At 38.2% G+C, this 19,145-nt stretch overlaps 1 protein-coding gene across 2 annotated transcripts in view; it reads right to left on the bottom strand.

Annotated features, from left to right (window-relative positions):
* Window positions 1–2,965: 2,965 nt before the first annotated feature.
* Window positions 2,966–19,145, bottom strand: part of XRN2 (5'-3' exoribonuclease 2) — a 78,942-nt gene continuing 62,762 nt past the window's right edge. For both annotated transcript variants that reach the window (XM_045445470.1, XM_045445472.1), the window contains 3 exons: window positions 10,731–10,794; window positions 5,368–5,506; window positions 2,966–3,142 (listed from right to left, as the gene is read on the bottom strand). In XM_045445470.1, coding sequence (XP_045301426.1) covers window positions 3,077–3,142; window positions 5,368–5,506; window positions 10,731–10,794 — 269 coding nt within the window. In that variant the 3' untranslated portion in view covers window positions 2,966–3,076. The remainder of the gene's footprint in view (window positions 3,143–5,367; window positions 5,507–10,730; window positions 10,795–19,145) is intronic.

Here is a 19,145-nt window from a genome sequence, read left to right as displayed (position 1 = left end):
CTTTTGGCCCTCATTCCATAAATACGAAATTTGAAACAACACAAGCAGTTATCGTTACGCTGCGTGGAGGAAAAATCCATCGAGAACGGGCGGTTGTCATTTTATTGTTGGTTGACTTTTTTCCTGGTCAGTAATAGTAGGACAGTCGATCGCCAGGAACAGTGTGGCGGGATCTCAGCTCCATGATCCTCTGGGGCGGTCGGGAAGAGGTACCGGACTAGCCGGACGGAACCAGCCAGCTTTCTGCCGTCCGGAATGGGGAGTGTTGACTCATCAGACAACGTCTAAATTTTAGATTTCTAAGTTTAGCTCACTTCGGTTATGTTCAGACTTAGAACTTAAAACTGCAGCCTTGGAAGAAGATTTCCATCATCTCTTCACGGGTCCGGTATTTGCATTCGTGCACTGAGCTGAGACGGCGAAACGAGCTGGTTGGGGAAGCTTCGGCGCCGCCTCCAGGAACCGAGGGCGGCGGCTGCTGCTGCTGCTGCTGCTGCAATGATCCGCTTTGGGCCAGGCGGGGGCCGCGACACACAGGCCACCCTGCGGGTCGGGGGTCTGAACTTTCCCGTGCCCGCCCTGCTTGAAACGGCGGCTTGCGGGGGAGGGGAGGTGGGCCGGAGAGTGGCGGGACGGGGGACTCCGGCGGGCGGGGCCGCGAGGAGCGGGTGGGCGCCAGGCGCGACCCCCACGTGCGCCGAGGGCCGAGCGGTCCCCCGCCCGCCAGTGCCCCGTGGGTCTGGGGGACCTTGCCTCGGAGAAGCGGCGCGTCTGTTCCCGCCACGCCAGGTCCGCGGCTCCCGGGAGTCGCCTCTATCCCCGTCTGGCTGCGACGTCGCCACGCCCCGGGGCCCTCGACGCTGTCGGAGGTGCGCCAGACCTCCAACGCGCCAACGCGCCTGGGGGAACACCGGAGCTTGGAACCATCAGCCGCAACCCCGCCGGTCCAGACGCCCCGCGCCCTGGCAAGAACATTAACCTCTCGCTCATTACACCCAATTTGCCTTTGTAACGCCAAATGGCTAATAGTTTGTAGACGGCTTTGTATTTTAACGTGCATCACCTCATTTGATCTTTAAAGGTTAGACAACTGCGCATTAAGGGCCCTTAGCGCCACAATAAAGTCACTCTGTTTTCATGTTCCAAGATTTTAAGCATCTTTAATATTAGACCCCGAATTACTGTGTCTTAAAGATAATTATTTAAATCTGGCCCATTAACTATTTTTACACCTGAATGCGGAGGGAATGTTTATAGCTTTAAATATTCTATTTGAAGTTCTAAAAAGCGTTTACACTTGTTGAATAGAATGCATTTTTTTTCTGGCAGATTCAGACGTGGGAAGGAGAGGAAGAGTAAGGGAGAAGAGGTAGCAAGGGTGAAGGAACGGAGAAGGCCCGTTAAGTGAGGGTTCAGCTGGCTGGCAGGTGTGCTGCGGGGCACCAAACCTCTAAGAGGGAATCTAGGAGGCAGGCACAGCTTTTCCATTAGGCTTTTTTGCTTAAATGTCTTCAAAATACTCTAAACGTTCGTTTTCAAACTTAACAGTTACACGTAATTGAAAGGCCAAGCAAAAACAATTACTTTATAGACAAGCTCATGATAGCTTAAAATTAAAACCTAAAAGATCTGAGAAAATATAGGTTCTGTCAAAGTGTGCTTTTGGGGTGTCTATAAAGCTACAGACAGGAAGACATTTATATGGGCTCCTTTGGAATATGCAATACTTGATTTAGATGGCTATTCATTTGTAGTATTTGGAAGATAGAGACATTTAACAGAAGGTGTTATCACTTTAATGTATTGTGAAGGTTAATATACAATAGTTGTGTTGTTAATGCCCAGCAGAGAGATGCTTTGTCTCAACAATAAAGGACCCTACTCTATTCACCCATCACCAGCAAAGAACTCAATAGCTTCAAAATAACTTCCTATTCAAGGTTAAGGTGGCCTTTTTTCCACATAGGCTAAGAGTAACAAGTGTGCCTTAGCTGAAATATTAAAGCAAAAATGTCCTAAGTCAGAAGGTCAAAGAGAAGCCTTTTTCTACAATCTTAGGCTAGAACAGGCAAATGGAAACAAAGCAGCAAGCGCGCGCGCGCGTGTGTGTGTGTGTGTGTGTGTAAATTTGTCCTGGCAAACAAGTGAAAATGCATGTGCAAGTGCCATGTGTGAAATGCAAGCATAAATATAAGGAGTAATAACAGTGTGCTAAGTAGCAAGAAAAAAAATGAGTGAAAACAAATCTATTATAACGTAAAAAACATGCTAAGGAGTACAGACTAATAAGCTATGAATTAAACTTTTCACCTTAAAGATTTAAAACAAGTCCTTAAAACTGGAGTACAAGTCTACATGAAGTTTATAAAATGTACGTTAACTTATTCTCACAGAGAAGGTATAGTCAAATCAATAGCTGACATACTTATTAATATAGGAGATGGCTGGGTTTTCTTGCTACATTGGTTTTCTTTTGACATCTAATTATAGAAATAGTTTTCTGAAAAAAATGACTTAAAAAAAAACACATTTGGCCAAGATTTTCAATGTTTAAAAACTATAAAAGAATAAGGACACAGGAGACCAGAGGTTTTTTTTTTTTTTTTTTTTTTTTTTTACTAAAGTTCAGAAATTTTCATAAGACAAGTACATTAATGAAATGTTTCCAAAGAAATACTGAACAATATATACTCTAGTTGGCTGAGGGTTCCAACTCAAGAGTTCATACCTAATTCTTGTGCATTAAAAATCAGCATGGATCTCAGATGATCTAGAATACACTGTGTTTTAAAATCCACAGCTGGTTTGATTTTTAACCATAATGAAAAACCAGTATTCCTATTCCATCAAATGTGTTTTACAAGCAATAATAAATTCAGATCCACTGTATTATGCAACACACATCTTTGGAAAGCAACATAAACAGTGAGATCAGATCAGTAGAAATATACACAGTTAAAAGAAATACACAAAGTACTGTAGTTTTATTAAAAACTACTACTTGAGAAAGAAATCTTTCCACAAATAGCATAAAATTGTAGAACGATGAAAGGATTTGGGAAAGCTTTACAAAAGCCTAATTCCAACTGTATCTTCCTGAGGGTGGTGGCAAAGGGTATTTCCTTCCTTCTCTGGGATATCCCTGAAAATAAGCAAAAGCAAGAGTTTATTTTCTGGAATAACACCTCTGCAAAGAAATTAATTTTACATTGCTCTGGAAAAACACACCATAAAGAAGCTGTCTTAAAAGTATATCATATGGAAGGTGTCTCATAAATAGGTGCTTTGGGCCCCCAGTTTTATGCAAAGCTCGTTGCAAGGCTGGACTCCAGCACAAATGCTACTGCTGAAAACTACCCAAATGAGCCATAACAGGCACTGAAGAAATTCCCTACAATGTACACAAATGAACTATAGTTAAGTGTTCTGTGGTTCTCAATCTTCCCTGCCATCCCTGGCATTAATTCAAGCCACACTGTAGTAAGATGCCTACATCATCTTTAGACATATTACACTAGAAAAGTCATTTTTGCTTAACCAAGGCAAGAGCTTGCTAAGTGAGTTGAGGCCTAATGAACTACTTATTTTAGGGATTTTTTTTTTTTTTTTTTTTTTTTTTAGCTATAAATTGTAGTGTATTAAGTAACACATTAGATTGTTACATGAACAATTACCGGTGACATTCATAACATATCCTAGTAGACTTGCAAATAACATTTCTGCACAACATAAGATTCCATCAAAATTCCTTTCTAGGCTTCCAGGATTCTGAAACAGACTGTCCTGCCCCCATGTTGTCACGGAGTAGTTTAAATTATGAGTCATATAAACCTCACTAAAATACAGTTGGGATCATAATTAACATTGTTTTTAACAATGAACTTCTGCAATTAATAGTGTTTCAAAACCTGATTTAATAAAAAGTATCTCCATGAAAAGAGAGATTGAGAAAAAGAAATGTATTTCTAAAAGGTCCTAAAAGAATTACAAACTTACCAACTAGTTTATATCTTCTAAGTGAATAATTATTTTACCTGCTATAACAGCAGAGAGTCCCTTACAAGGAAGGCCTCTGAAGGAGATGGGAAACATGATGAACCAGGATCAGAAGGACAGGGCAACCAGGCCCCAACTCTGTTGCCCAAGTGCAGGCACCACGTGGTTTCAGTTTCCGAATTGGAAGATGAGGTGGTTGGACTGAAGATTCTCCAGGGTTTTTTCTAGTTTATAAGTATGTCCCCATTTCAATAATACTCATTATTTAGACTGCCTAGTATCATCCCATCAACTCTCTAACATAAATAGTCTCAAACCATTGATGGGATTTTTAGACATCTTGGGCTGACAGTGTTCAAAGTAAAGTCTATGAACAGACTTTAATGGATTGTAACAAAATTCTCTCAAAAGATAATTAAAATGATTATTTTCTTGTGAAGTGAACACTTATAAGAACACACACAAAAAAGTATAATTTTTTTTTTCTTAGCTGTCAAAAGAGCAGTCTTACATAAAGGGATGCATGGCAAGAACCTGCATATGAAAATTAATATTCAAAGCACTGCAAAAGACCTGCAGGCAATACCAGGTAAGCAATTTTAAAACCACTTCACATCACCGCAGGTGCCAAACTCCATGAACACCACACACACTAAAACACTAAATTGCAGCATTCTGACCCTGTTCTCTGGCTAGGATTTGATTGCAGAGCATGTAAATACTGACCAGGGTGTCAAATGGCTGGGGGACAAATAGACTGAGACAAATAGACCTCTGGCTTAAATATGCTAAAACCGGATGCTTTACAGAGAAGAAAGTGAAGCTTACACATACCAAATACATTTGTCTAGGAATTATTATACTGAATCAAGTATGGCTATTTAAATTTGGTAAAAAACAAAAAACAAAAAACAAAAAACAAAAAACGTATGATGAAGGAGAGATTTCTTTCCACGAAAAAGGGTATTTGATGAATCAAGATAGGAGACTTCTAAGATGAATAAGGTTAAAAGGTTAAAAGGATAGATTCTTACTTTCAGTTTCTAGAACATTAATATCTATCATGAGATCTAGTTTCTACTTAAAAAACAACATCCTTAAATGATAAAAAAAAATAGGTTTTGGCAACTGGCCCTATTTGTGCTAAATACCACTGACTGCTATGATTGAAAGAGCCTTGGGGATGAAAATTCTTCATGGTGTAACAGATTTTAGTAAGGCAGATTATCACCCTATATACATTTTACAATGAGGGAGCCAAGTTCAGCTGAGCTACTCTATCAGTGACCTTTTCCAGAAATGTTTTTAAGAAAATATGCTAAGTATAAGGCGAGCAGCAGGCTTTTTGTCCCATGGCCCACGCTGTATCACCTGTCTCCCTCCACGATCATCACGTCTGGGTGGATACCCGCCGGGTCCAGCTAGCATCTGGTACTGGTTTGGCTGGAAGGCTGCATTTTGGGTTTGGAGCATCCGGTTCCATGGCAGCAGAGGTTCAGCCCCAACGCCTCTGTGGAGAAGAATCATGTTGGCATTAGAAGTCATATCTGTTATACAGCCCATTGTCTCAAACTATCCAGCATCATCTCCAAATCTTAGGACGATCTAATTTGCCATTTGTCAAATGGGACACACAGTATTAGAGTGACATTTATGTCCCTGATATTCAACGTAGTCTAACATGTTTCATAAAGTATCACCATTTTTTAAAAAGGTACTTAAACTCCATTGAATCAGAAAGGTAGGACTTAAAATATTTTGCTCATTTTCAACTGTGAAATTTTCTGTTTGGTTACCCAAAGATTTGGACTCAAGATCACCGAGGTGGCTACATTTAAGATGCTATCCGAAGTGTAAACATGTACAAGACAGGAAAATGGGCTTGATTTTTAAAAATGTCTAGATTCGTTCTTGGAGTCCATTCTTTCTAGTTAATTGCAGGTTGTAAATGAATTCTTACTGCTCAGTATTTTGAATCTAGGGTAGGGGACTTGGCTGTTTTTTCCCATCCATTATTCTGCTCAATATGTCAAAAGGTCTGATCAGGAGGAAATCTTTTCAAGTTCTATTGATGCAGCTTACAATTGACCATGGTGACCTAGCAACATGAGCACTAATTGGCATGGGCTGACTGGCATTTGGTGTACAGTTTACATGGGAACACAGATTCAACAGCTATTATAACCCAGTTTGCCGGCCCAGATTACTAGTCAAAAGAAATGTTTTAATTGTCTTCAAGTGCCTATTTTAACTTTGCAGATACAAAGCTACAGGTATGCTGTATTAAATCATAATTTAAAACCGTCACATAAACAAGGTAGCAAAGATACACCTTCTAAGAAAGGCAATCACCATTTAAGACACAACTTTCTCCTTGAGACATTTTCCTCAACTTCCATTTTATAGAACAGTCACTAAAAAGAATAAACAGAAGCAAAATTCTCCAATATATTTCAACACAACATGCTTTGGGGCCATTACAGATGTTAGGAGAAATTACAGTCAAACTTTAAAACTGCTAAAGCACTGACTCGTATTAATGATAACCATACCAGCACAAGAATTTCACCTCCCAGGTCTTCGAGGATGGGAGCTCAGAGCTGGGCTTACTGGGTAGTCCAATTTTCTCACAGCTATTCAAGCCTCAGTCCATCTTCTCCACCCTGCTACTCTCCTTGCCTTCACTTGGAACTTGCTTTTTTTTTTTTTTTTTTAACACCAAAGATAATTCTTTTTGTGTGATGGCTCAAAGAACGACTCTGAAGAACTCCAGAGAAGCCAGCCAATACTGTTTTCTAGTTAGTGGTGAAACCAGAGCTCTAATAAATATAAAATTTGCTGTAAGTGAATCAAAATTAAATTTAAAAAAAAATCTGTATCTCAGAAAGAATATCCATATATTCAGGCTTTTAATTATTTTTCAGGTTTGTTATTAATACAAATATATTTTAGCAAGAACAGCTCTACAGAGATAGGAATGGTCTCTTCATGAGGGAGGGGGTTAATGTTTTGTACTATAACCAAGGAGGCTCATCAAAACTGGGCCATTCACACAAAACCCACATACCAAAAATGCAACTCACACGTTGTGTTAACTGTAACCAATTTTTTTTTCAGTTCTGCAATGATCAAACTCACTCAATTGAGCTTCTGGAAAATCTGCTCGCATGGATGGAATATATTATAAATGCATTTTTACATTATTTTATGTTCTAAAAATAGGTTAGAAACAAAGCCAAAATTTAAAAACACAAAGTCCTCTCTTTGTTCATAATAATTACTTAAAACATTTTTCAGTAATTTTTTAATAAAAATAATTTAGTTGAAATTAAACAGAAAAAACAGTAAGAGGGACAGGAATTACCCTCTTTTCCTTTTTACTGGCAGAGAATCCCTTACTTTCCATAAGTTTACCGTATTTCTATATTAATTATATTAATTTGCAAATAGTTACAAGTATAATTTGCCTTCTATTTAAATCTGGGACAGAAGCATTGAGGTTGACAGATTTCAACTATTTTAAATTAGTAGCTATTTATTGAGGCAACCTATCTGAGGCATTTGGCATCATGGATGGCAACACTTTTTTTTTTTTTTTTTAACATTACTGTTAACGTTCTATTTTTTTTAATATTTATTTAAAAATATTATGGGGCGCCTGGGTGGCGCAGTCGATTAAGCGTCCGACTTCGGCCAGGTCACGATCTCGCGGTCCGTGAGTTCGAGCCCCGCGTCGGGCTCTGGGCTGATGGCTCGGAGCCTGGAGCCTGTTTCTGATTCTGTGTCTCCCTCTCTCTCTGCCCCTCCCCCGTTCATGCTGTGTCTCTCTGTGTCCCAAAAATAAATAAACGTTGAAAAAAAAAATATTTTAATTCCAGTATAGTTAATATACATTGTTATATTAGTTTCAGATGTACAATATAGTGATTCAACACTTCCATACATCACCCTGTGCTCATCAGGACAAGCGCACTCCTTAATCCCCATCACCTATTTCCCCCCTTACCTCGTACCCTCTGGTAACCACCAGATTGTTCTCTATAGTTAGGAGTCTCTTTCTTAGTTTTTGTCTATGGCAACAATATTCTTAAGTTTCCAAATTTCTGTTTTGGAAAGTAGCTGGCAATGCGAAGTAACTACTACCAATTTGGATATTTTTAATTTATATATATGGCGAAATTTTTAAAGATTTTCAAAGACTAACTAAACTTAATGGCCATATGTTAAAAATTAAATGGCCACCTTGATTATGGCCAGAAAAGAGAAGGCCTCCACTAGCAAGAATTACAGACAATAGGGCAGAACTCGAAAGCTCTGTTTACCATTAACTCAAAGTTAGCACTGGCTTGTCTGTGTGTGCATGTGTGTGTGTGTGTGGGGGGGGGAGAAGCAGTGTTCCTATTGCATTTTTAAATGAACATATGGATTACAGATACTATCTCAAAGTAAGAAAATATTCAAGAAACCATGTATTTCATAAAAAAAAGGTACACTCAACATTTTCTTTTCTAGTAGGGCTCTCAACCAAACACTCAAAATCATGTGGCAGGCAACTACTGAACTAATAAGGATCAGTAAAACTGGTTCCAGTAAGAATTCTATTACTTACTAGTTGTGACATCTCAGCAAAGTCAAAGTGACTGCCAGTGTGTATCTTCTCCTCTACATCTTGTGAAGTCAGAATGGTTAGACTGGCAAGTGCTCCAGAAGTGAGCGATGTACTCACTGCATTTGCTAACAGGCTAACGCACAAGTTTAGGAATGCCAAATTCAAACTCTGTTTTCTTTAGGAATAAATGGTATGTTTCTTAAAAGACCACAGTCTAAGACATAAGACAGACTTCTATTAAGCTCACATTTAACATTTGGCTTAAGGTATGATTTCCAGTTTCAGACTAAAGCTAAACCAAAAATGAATGCCCCACAAAACTTGCTCCTAATCTGCAGGGTTCACAAAGGCAGTCAGGATAATACCAGTACTTGGCTAGAGCAGAAGAACAAAAACCCAATGGATATCAGGACAATGGTGATGATCTTAGAGAATCTTTTAGTGTACACAGGAAAGGAGAGCCGCTGGGAATGAAAAATGAGCACCTCCTCAAAAGTGGAAGGAGACCCTTTACTTCCTCTAAGTCCCGGCGGCTTTACTATAACATTATGCTCAAATCAGTGTTCTGATGAACTCTGCTCATTCAAGTGAAAGTTTCTTAGTAAGAATGCTACAGAAGAGAAACCTTAGGTAAGCTGTCAGATTTGTGGGCCTAGGTTTCCTCATCTGTAAAAACAAGCAAGATCTACTTCAAAGGGTTGCTAGGAGGAATGAATGAAGTCATGTTTCTAAAGGTATATTTACAAAGTGCAGACACATGATAGGCAGACAATAAATGTCAGTGATTATTAACGATATGGGAAAGAAGTAGAGAAATTGCCTGAAAATCAAACTCAACAAACTTAATGCAGAAGGATGGTTATTTAAAATGAGATCAGTTCTAATGTGGTCATTTGTAATTTAGGAAAGATTTACCCCTTACTCATTTAATTTGTTTGAAAATGGTCCTATCCTGAGGATGCTGAAGTAGTGCATATGGTGTTCTCTGAGCACTTATACTGAACAAAACATAAATACAGGCATTGTATCAGTCATCTGAAAATGAAAAAACAGCTTGCACTAAGTAGTCGATACTATTAAAGCAACCGAGTAACATGATTTCTTTTACCTTCTTGAAAAAAATAATGTAATGATGTCTGAGAGTGTCTAAAGAAAGTTTTCTTAAAAGGGGAGCATCATTTATAACCCTGTTCCTAACACATTTTATTCATTTCAGATATGAACACATCAGAGGTAAAGGCAAGAAAAACAAAACAGATTAGAACTGGGAAGGCAAAGAGGGAAGCCTTAGTATGGGCTTCATTGGTTTCCGCATTTACTGATGCTGGCAAAACCAGCATAAAATGATAGATCTTAAAAACGCCCTCTAAAAAATTATTCTACAGATGTTACTATAATTATTCATAACATGCCTAGTGGTCTTGTTGTGCAGAGACCACCTGACTTAGGAGCACACAACTTATCAATGAAAGAACACAAGTCAAACATCCCTCGTTATTAAACCATGTCACACTCTTCCTAGTCCACGGTACTTATTAGACTGCAGATCCCATAATCCTCTTCTGAGTCCCTTCTGCGTTTAATTCAGTTCAGTCTTAAGTAGTTAAAGAAACTGTTTTCAGTGGCAACTAATAACTACTGACCTACAGTGACACTGCCCTACAATAGGCTTGTCAGCCCTGAAAAAGTTGTACCAAAGAAGCTGATTAGGACTTCAAGAGGTTTGTAGCAAGAATCAATGGTCGGTCTGTACTAATGCTGTGTTGCCTGCACAGAAATGATAAAAGTGGAACACCATTAGTTATGCCTCATTAAGCTGCGCAACCCTTCTAAAAAGAAATTTGTTTAGCCTGACCAAAATCTAATACAATTTTAAGCTCTCTGTGTTGCATTTTTCAGGGCACCTTAAAACATTCAATAAAATAAAAGGCCAAGGACCAAGAAAAGTAGGAAAGTATATAAACAGGAGTCTTTTAGTTCAACGTGTTAGCCATCTGTGTCTAAAGAACAGACACAACAGAAACTGTTTGGAGGGAACAAAGTACATTTCAAACCATGGAGAAAGCCCAAACCTCAAATGTTGATGTGGAAAAATACTTAAAAGTCATGTCTGCTTTAGTATTACCTGTCAAATCTTTGCTGCTGGAAAAGGGGAGGAGGACCCCGCCAGGAATCCTGGGGCCTCATATCTGGAAAATAAACAGGGAAGGGTTAACAGAAAATTTTAAGATGTAATCAAAACCATAAAAACCCTAGAAGAGAACACAGGCAGTAATTCCTCTGACAAAGGACACAGGACCTTTTTTCTAGATATGACTCCTGAGGCAAGGGAAACAAAAACAAAAACAAAAACAAAAACTATTGGGACTACATCAAAATAAAAAGCTTCTGCACAGCAAAGGAAACAATCAACAAAACAAAAAAGACAACCTAGTGATATTCGCAAATCATATATCCAATAAGGGGTTAAAATATATAAAGAACTTCTACAACTCAACACCAAAAAAAGAAAACAAAACAACAAAAACAACAAACACAATCCAATTAAGAAGTAATCATGATTCAGCTACCTATATACTTTTGTGATTAAAAATTCTTGAAAAAAATCTAAGATTGAATATAAACCAAATAAACTAGCATAATTATACACAATGCAAATGCACAAAGATATAAAATCAACTGGGTCAGTAAATGTTTTGCTTTATTATTTTTCCTTTGATAATGAAACATAGTTTTAGGAACCCTGGTCATTATACTCTCATTTCTCTCTCACTGCCTATGTATGTGTGCATGTGTATGTTAAGGTATATATTTTTCACATTTTTTATTTTAAATACTGTGCAAAAGAAAGGTAAAGATTTAGGTTCTTTTCCATAAATACAAACTGAAAGAATAGTAACTTCAATAGAAATCCTGAAATTTTCCCCCTAAGCACAGCAACTGGAAGGAACCCTGCCCTCACCTAGCTATTATAAAGTGTAGCCCACACATCTCTCCCAACACAGGCCAGAGAGATGCTAATAAAGGGACCGCCCACTTTCCTATTGTTTTCTGAGTCAAACCTCTTCCCCTAACACAAAGCTGAATTGGCAATATCTAACTCCAAGAAACAATTACATGGCTCCTGGTTCTGCATGTAAAGGAGCTGAAAGGAGCAGCCCCAAACACTGGTCAGGAAGGCACTCAGTGGCTCAGAAGGTCAGTGTTAACCAACTGCCACTCCATTCCCGTCTCCAGTCTCACAGTCACCTTAGCCACCCTTCTTTAGTGGGGTCCGTGTGTGACCTAATTAAAACAGCTGGTTCCAGGAGTTGTCTAATGAGTTCACTGTGTGAGGACAGTAACCTCCTCCAGATTCCCAAGACCCAAGGACAACAAGGCTTACCATAATGTATTCAGGCTCACATTTTAATGGAAACACAAACTAGAAACATGCTTTTCAAAATTACTTTCTTAAAGGAAAGAAGAAATGAAAGCTTATCTCTGGGTAGAAACCAAAAAAACACAGTCTAGGTTTACTTTAAAAAAAAAAACAAAAAACGGAGAAAAAGAAAAGTAAAATTGTGCTTAAAAGCCCCATAAAGGAGAATATGGAACAAGTACAAGTAGAGGACCTGGCTGTTCACATGATTCCAGTGTGAACAACCCACTACTACTGCCTTGGACTCCCCTGGCCTCGACAAGGTTGACTATGCCACCTGAAGGAAGTTCCCTACGTGGAGAGGCGACCCTTGGCCAGGGCAGGGGTGCAACCATAGCCTACTGCTCCTCGGCCAGCCTGAGTGTCCAGCAGCCAAACCCAGAAGAGATGCTTCTCTTACAAAGGAGCAGGAAACTTTCACCACCATTACTTTCATGCAGAAACCCATTTTGAATGAAAATGTGGTATCTCTAGTCAATTTCAATTAAGTCTCTTTTCTTCTCTTAAAACCAGACTAGTAATGGTCGAATTGAGGAACACTGCTGAGGAGTTTTCACAGTGGTCATTAGAAATTCCAAACCTGAATGGGAACTCACGAGGCTTACCACACAACCCACAGAAAACAGGGCAAAAAGGATCTCTACAGGCCCAGAATAACTTATGAATCACTACTACAGACCAAACACAATCAGAAAAAAATCATAATCCTAAGAGGTAAAACCAGAAATTTTTACAAAAACAGCAATCATCATTTGTATGGTTTATTCGGAAAAACATAAGACACACTTACCTCAAAACATACATGACTTTCAACACATTACCATTTATGAGAAAGAGATCTACTGAAAGTAAAATCAACTTTTGCGCCACTTTCTCTGATCATTACCTTGTTAAACTTGAAGTGCATTGGTCTATTCATATATTGCACACAAATTAGTTTAGTGAGAATTAGTTTAAATGTTTCCAGAAGTATTTTAAGTGTCTTACATATAGAAAATTAGCTTAACAAAAGTCAAAGGAAATACAGTGAATTTCATTTGATCCCTGTCTAGCTCTGTACTTCATATGTCCATGTCCCAGGATCAAGTGGTAATTACCCCTGGAAACATGCCCTTTTTTTTTTTTTTACCATGAAGACTGAATTGTGTGATTCTGGTTCCACAGAATACAAACTCTGCATGGTACTTAACAGAAGCTTCCAAACAGGATCCCTAATAAATTTAAAATCAAGTGAAGGTAACAGAAAGATACATCTACATTAACAAAAACCTTCAGAAATGCTTATCCTAATGTTTCATGACCAATAAAGACAGAAAAAAAGCTTGTATATCTTCTCCTAGAAACAGTACCAATGGAGGGAAAGTCACCATGATCAAGAACACATGTTGATTAGGTTCAAATACGCTACTGGTTAGATTAAGCACAACAAGATCTGTAAGTAGAACTGGAATATAAAGTTCATTAGCTATGAATACTTTCTTTGGGAAGAAGGAACCCTCTCAATAGTCTACTCACATAACTCTAAGTGCCTAGACAAATGGCCAAAGTCCGTATTCCATCACTTTTAGTATTACAGGTACTTCCCACTCTACTTTGCTTTTTACTATTTCTCACTTCCAGAACAAGTGTTTTTACATAAGCAAACTCAGCACATGCAAAAACTATAGTTTTTTGTTAAAATCTAAGCAAATTTCCTATGACGTAAAAATTCTAACACAATTATTAAAACATCTCTTGCTTTCAACCCATAAAAGAAAAATAAAAAGGATCAAAGAAAACCTTTAAGGCTACTTTTAAACAGATCTCTTCGTGTGGCTCTGAGAAATATATATAGCCCTTAAGTATTCATAAAGCAGAAATATTTCCTGGCTGATAAGTAATGAAGTAGAAGGTAAAACAAACTTATTATCATTCATTTGTATGGCTCTAACAGAAGATCCATTTGAGAGGGAGAAAAAAAAATTCTGAAGCAGTGAATTGCACTTCAGAAAGGCACAGGCGAGAGAGGAAAAATGACAGTTAATTTTTTCCTTTGGTCTTTAAAAACTTATCTCTTTTCTAAAGCTCTAAGGCCATATAAACCAAGGCTTCACCAATAGCTCCTCAAGTGACAATTTACCTAATCAGCATGGCAATCACAGGAAAGATTCCATGTTTACTGATTGCACTAATCAAAAATCACTTTTCAAATGCGACTAATTGACAAGTTTACCAACTGAAATGAAGTGAAGTGACATACTGGGTTCTCTGGGTTGCAGAAATGAAATGCTTCATTCACATGGAATGCTCAAGACTGCACTTGACTCCAACAAGTTTTCAGTACCCGGGCCAATTACTCATCAGCCAAAAACTGACACATCAAAGACAAATCACAAACCAACAGTAAGAAACATCTACAGCAGATAGAGTTTGACCAAATGGTCTGTCTTGTTATTTTGCACCACATGAAGAAAACAGCTATGACAGTACGAACATCAAAAAAAATTAAATGGCTTATTAGATTTCCATTTTACTAAAACTATTTCTGATCAAATTTTACAGCTCAAGATTCTATAAAAAAGAAGGCTGATCTATCATTTATTATTTTTAAATATTTATTTATTTATTTATTTATTTATTTATTTATTTATTTCTTGTGAGAGAGAGAGAGAGAGAGAGTGAGCACACCATGTGTGAGCTGGGGAGGGGCAGAGAGAGGGATAGGGAGAATGTCAAGCAGGTTCGGCACTAACCACGACACGGGGCTCAATCCCACAAATCATGAGACCATGACCTGAGCCAAAATCAAGAGTCAGTCACTTAACTGACTGAGACACTCGAGGGCCCCGGGATTTCCTTTCTTGATAGTGGGCACCATTTCTCTGGGCTCATCATATTAACTGTGACCAATTTACTATCTTGCAGTGACCATTCTAGATTAGGACAATTATTATCAGGGAATAACTTGTGAAATGACATGGCTGCCTTCAAGGAAGTCTACTCTCAGAACCCCAAGCTTTTCTAGGTTCTCTTATAACCAAGGGCAATTAAAATTCATTTACTTATCCAAATCCTTCTAAAGCTTTTACAGTTCTGGCTTGATTCCCAATTTTCTCTCTCCAAACCCTCTCCTTTCTGCTGAGCAAGAATCAGACCATATTACTAACTACCAGCAGATGACTTCAATGTCTTCAGGTACTTCAACGTGCACAAAAATCAGACTCAGCATATTCTTCCGTATTCCTTTACCCTCCTGGATTTCCAAATTCTCATTAGTCACCCAGGTGTCCACAGTGCAAAAGTGAGCCTCATCTTCTCTCCCTCGTGTAACATATTCAATTATCCAGCCCTTCAGTTGTTCCTCTCCTATCTTCTCCACTTTGAATCCACTTTGCCACAGATCAGTTCAGATCTTCATCATCCTTCCCTAACTAAAACAACCACCAAGTCTTTTCCATAACCAACAGAGCTGTGATTTTAGAAAGGAGATGTAACTGTGCACTCTTCTACTTTAAAAAGAGCTTTAAGAAGCTCTTATACATGAATAGGAAATTTATTAAGGAAAAACTGGTTAGTAAAAATTAGGATCAAAGTACCAATTTTAAAAATTATCCCTTAAAACAAAGATATATTATTCCTTGCTTATCAAATTAGCAAGGACTTTTAAAAAATGATAATACCTGGTATTGGTATATCATTACCAATGGTTAATGCCAAGTTGCTTTAACCACATAACAGAAGGAAAGACAAACAACATCATTACCATCTCAACATGGAGGAAAAGCATTTGATAAAATTCAATACCCACTAGAAACAAGAAACAGAAAAAAACTTGTTCAATATTTCTTATCTAAAAGAAAAAAAAACTACAGTAAACGTATTTGCTTATTTATTTTTTTTTAATTTATTTATTTTGAGAGAGAGAGAGAGAACAAGCAGGGTGGGGGAGGGGAGAGGGAGAGAGAGAGAGAGAGAGAGAGAGAGAGCGAGCGTCCAAGCAGGCTCCACACTGTAGTGAGGAGCCCAATGAGGGGCTCAATCCCCCAAACTGTGAGATCATGACCTAAGACAAAATCAAGAGTCAGACACAACTGACTGATCCACCCAGGCACCCCAGCAAACATCACTATTTAATGGTGAAGTATTACAAGTTTTCCCTTTAAGGCTAGGAATGAAACAAGGATGTCTACCATTACCCAATTACACCAGAGGTCCTAGACAGTGCAATAAAGCAAAAAAGACCAAAAGGCATGAAGATTAGAAAGTCAATAAACAAAACTGTCACCACTTACAGATCACATGATTATGTAGGCATAAAGTCCAGAATATACAAACTTTCAGAATAAATGATTTTAGTAAGGTTGTTGGATACAAAGTCAAATTCAAAAATCAACTACGTTTTGGGGTGCCTACATGGCTCAACTGGTTAAGCGTTTGACTTCGGCTCAGGTTATGATCTCATGGCTTGTGGGTTTGAGCCCCATGCCTGCTTCGGATTCTGTGTCTCCCTCTCCTCTGCCCTTCCCCTCCTCTCTCTCTCAAAAACAAATATACATTTAAAAAATTAAAAAAAAACTAAAAAACCAACTACATTTCTACATACAAGCAACTGGAAAATGACATTTAAAATATTACTTCTAAAAACACCAACACACATCAAACATCTATGAATATTTTTGTCCTCAATTTTTATTGTGATTTCAACACTTACAGAAAAGCTACAAGAATACAAAGAATTCCCACTGCTCTTCACCCAGAGTTCCCAAATGTTGGCATAAACCTATTCCTCACCTGATGCCAGTTAAAGTGAGAAGGAAAACTAACAGTGATAGTGGAAAACGGTATTCCCAATATAAAAATAATCTCATAACCAGAATATAAAAGAACTCCTAATAAAGCAAAAGGAACAGATTACCCAGTAGAAAAATGGACAAAAGGCTCAAACAGGCATATTACACACACACACACACACACACACACACACACACACACACACACACACACAAATGTTCAAGGGTCAGTAAATATGAAAAAAGCTCAACTATAGTAAGCATCAAGAAGATGCTAATTCAAATCTGAGTGGGAGACCACTACCCATCCAGTAGAATGGCTAAAAGTGAAAAGCCTAATAATATTTAGGGTTGATTAGAATGTGGAGTAACTGGATCTTCCCTGCACTGATAAAGGAATGCAAACTGGTATAAACTGAATGTAATTTGGGAAACTTATTCACTACAGGTGAATGTGTGCAGAACCCTGACCTTGCAATTCTACTACTAGTCCATACTAATCAGAGATGTTTATATTATGTGTGCTGAGAAACATAAGAATTTCACAGCAGTGCTACTCCAGCAGCCCCAAACTGACAGACCCAAACACAACCCCAACTGGAGAGGGAAATGGTGATGTAGTCACTGATGGAACAGTGTAAGCGATGAAATTTGCAGCAACAATATGGATAAATCTCAGAACAAAATGTCAAACAGAAGAGGGCAAATTTTTTAAAAGGTTAATGGAGTAAGAGTCCCATTATATAAAGTTAAACAAACAGATGAAACAAATCTATGACACCTATGTCAGGATAGTAATTACCTTTGATGGGCTAGAGTGGCACCTGGGAAAGCACATGATGGGGGGGGGGGGAAGGGTGGGCTTCTGGAGACTGGTCCCTGTCTACGTTTTGTTTTGTTTTGTTTTGTTTTGTTTTGTTGAGAGAGAGAGAGAGAGAGAGAGAGCGAGAGCACGCGCGCACATGTAGGGGAGGAGCAGAGGGTGGGAGGGAGAGAATCTCAAGTAGGCTCCATATGCAGCACAGACCCCACACAGGGCTGGATCTCACAACTGTGAGATCATGAGCTGAGATGAAATCAAGAGTCAGGCACTCAATTAACCGAACTACCCAGGCACCCCTCTACTTCCTCTACTTCTTGACCAGGGTAGTGATTACATGAGTGTGTTCATTTCATAAAAATTAATCAAACTGTACACTTGTGACTCAGAACTTTATATGTTACATTTTAATAAAAAAATATGTGAAAATACATGTACGATCATCCAATTTTCAAAAATTACACATAAGAAGAATATAATGAAAAAAATTACTGCTTTAAAATTGCAGGATCATGGGATTATGGGAGTCTGTTTTATTACCTGCCACATTTTAATTAACAAGAACTACAGTTAAAATTCATTTAAAATGCCACTACAAATATGGAGGAAAAAACCAGCCTCTCCACCCTTGTAATCTGTCCCCATTATGCTCCTGGAATTTTCTACCAGTTATTCTAAGCTTAATACCACCTGACTTTTTGCTGTGTATTTCTAAGCCCAAATTCCCCACTGTAGGCTCAATTTAAATAGCGTATTCTTCCTGATTTTTTCCCATAAATGTTTTCATTCCTACCATTCCCATCCCCTTTGAAAAGATGTTAAGTATAGAGTTGTGGCAGCACTAATCCTCAGGTAGCTCAATGTTACAAGTCACCACGCAGAGAGGGCCACTTGTGTCTTGCTCTAAGTCAATCCCTACTTTATAAAACTTATTTCCCATTTTTAATGATGTAATTAAAATAGAGACTAACTGGAATAGATTCTAATTAAAGTCTCTTTCTAAGTATAAACAAATTAGATCTCATAAGAACTGTAACAATGGCAAATGAGGAGTTACTCAAAGTAGTAAAAAGGGAGAGGTGACCCCACTATTTGAAGTAAAATGCACAGATGCTGGTAAGAGGTAACTGTTCCTAAAGAAGGCAAACTAAGAACTATAAACTTGCAGGCCCCAAAAGACATGAAATTCTCTACCTCTGGTGTGACCCTGATAAATAAAAGAACTTTCTGACTTCCTTCTTTCTCTTACTGTTGGAGAAGAATTCTGCAGACTGATAGGGGACCTGAGAATGAAGCACTCAGATTTATACAAACTGCACACTGAGTGAGTGATTTTCTGTGAAGGGAATCCATGTTTTGTTTACAGATTCTCATGTGGGCCTAGGATTCCCTAAAAGATCTAGGCAACATTTCCCAAAGTGTATACCATGAGTGATACACACAATCAATTTCTGGGGGTCTGTGAACAAGCTTTTTGTCTTTACAGTTATGTATTTATTTTGACATATATTTGAAAAAAATACAACTAGC

The sequence above is a fragment of the Leopardus geoffroyi genome, chromosome A3 (genome assembly GCF_018350155.1).
Source record: "Leopardus geoffroyi isolate Oge1 chromosome A3, O.geoffroyi_Oge1_pat1.0, whole genome shotgun sequence".
In the NCBI taxonomy this organism is placed as follows: domain Eukaryota; kingdom Metazoa; phylum Chordata; class Mammalia; order Carnivora; family Felidae; genus Leopardus; species Leopardus geoffroyi.
This window is presented reverse-complemented; position numbering and strand designations above follow the sequence as displayed.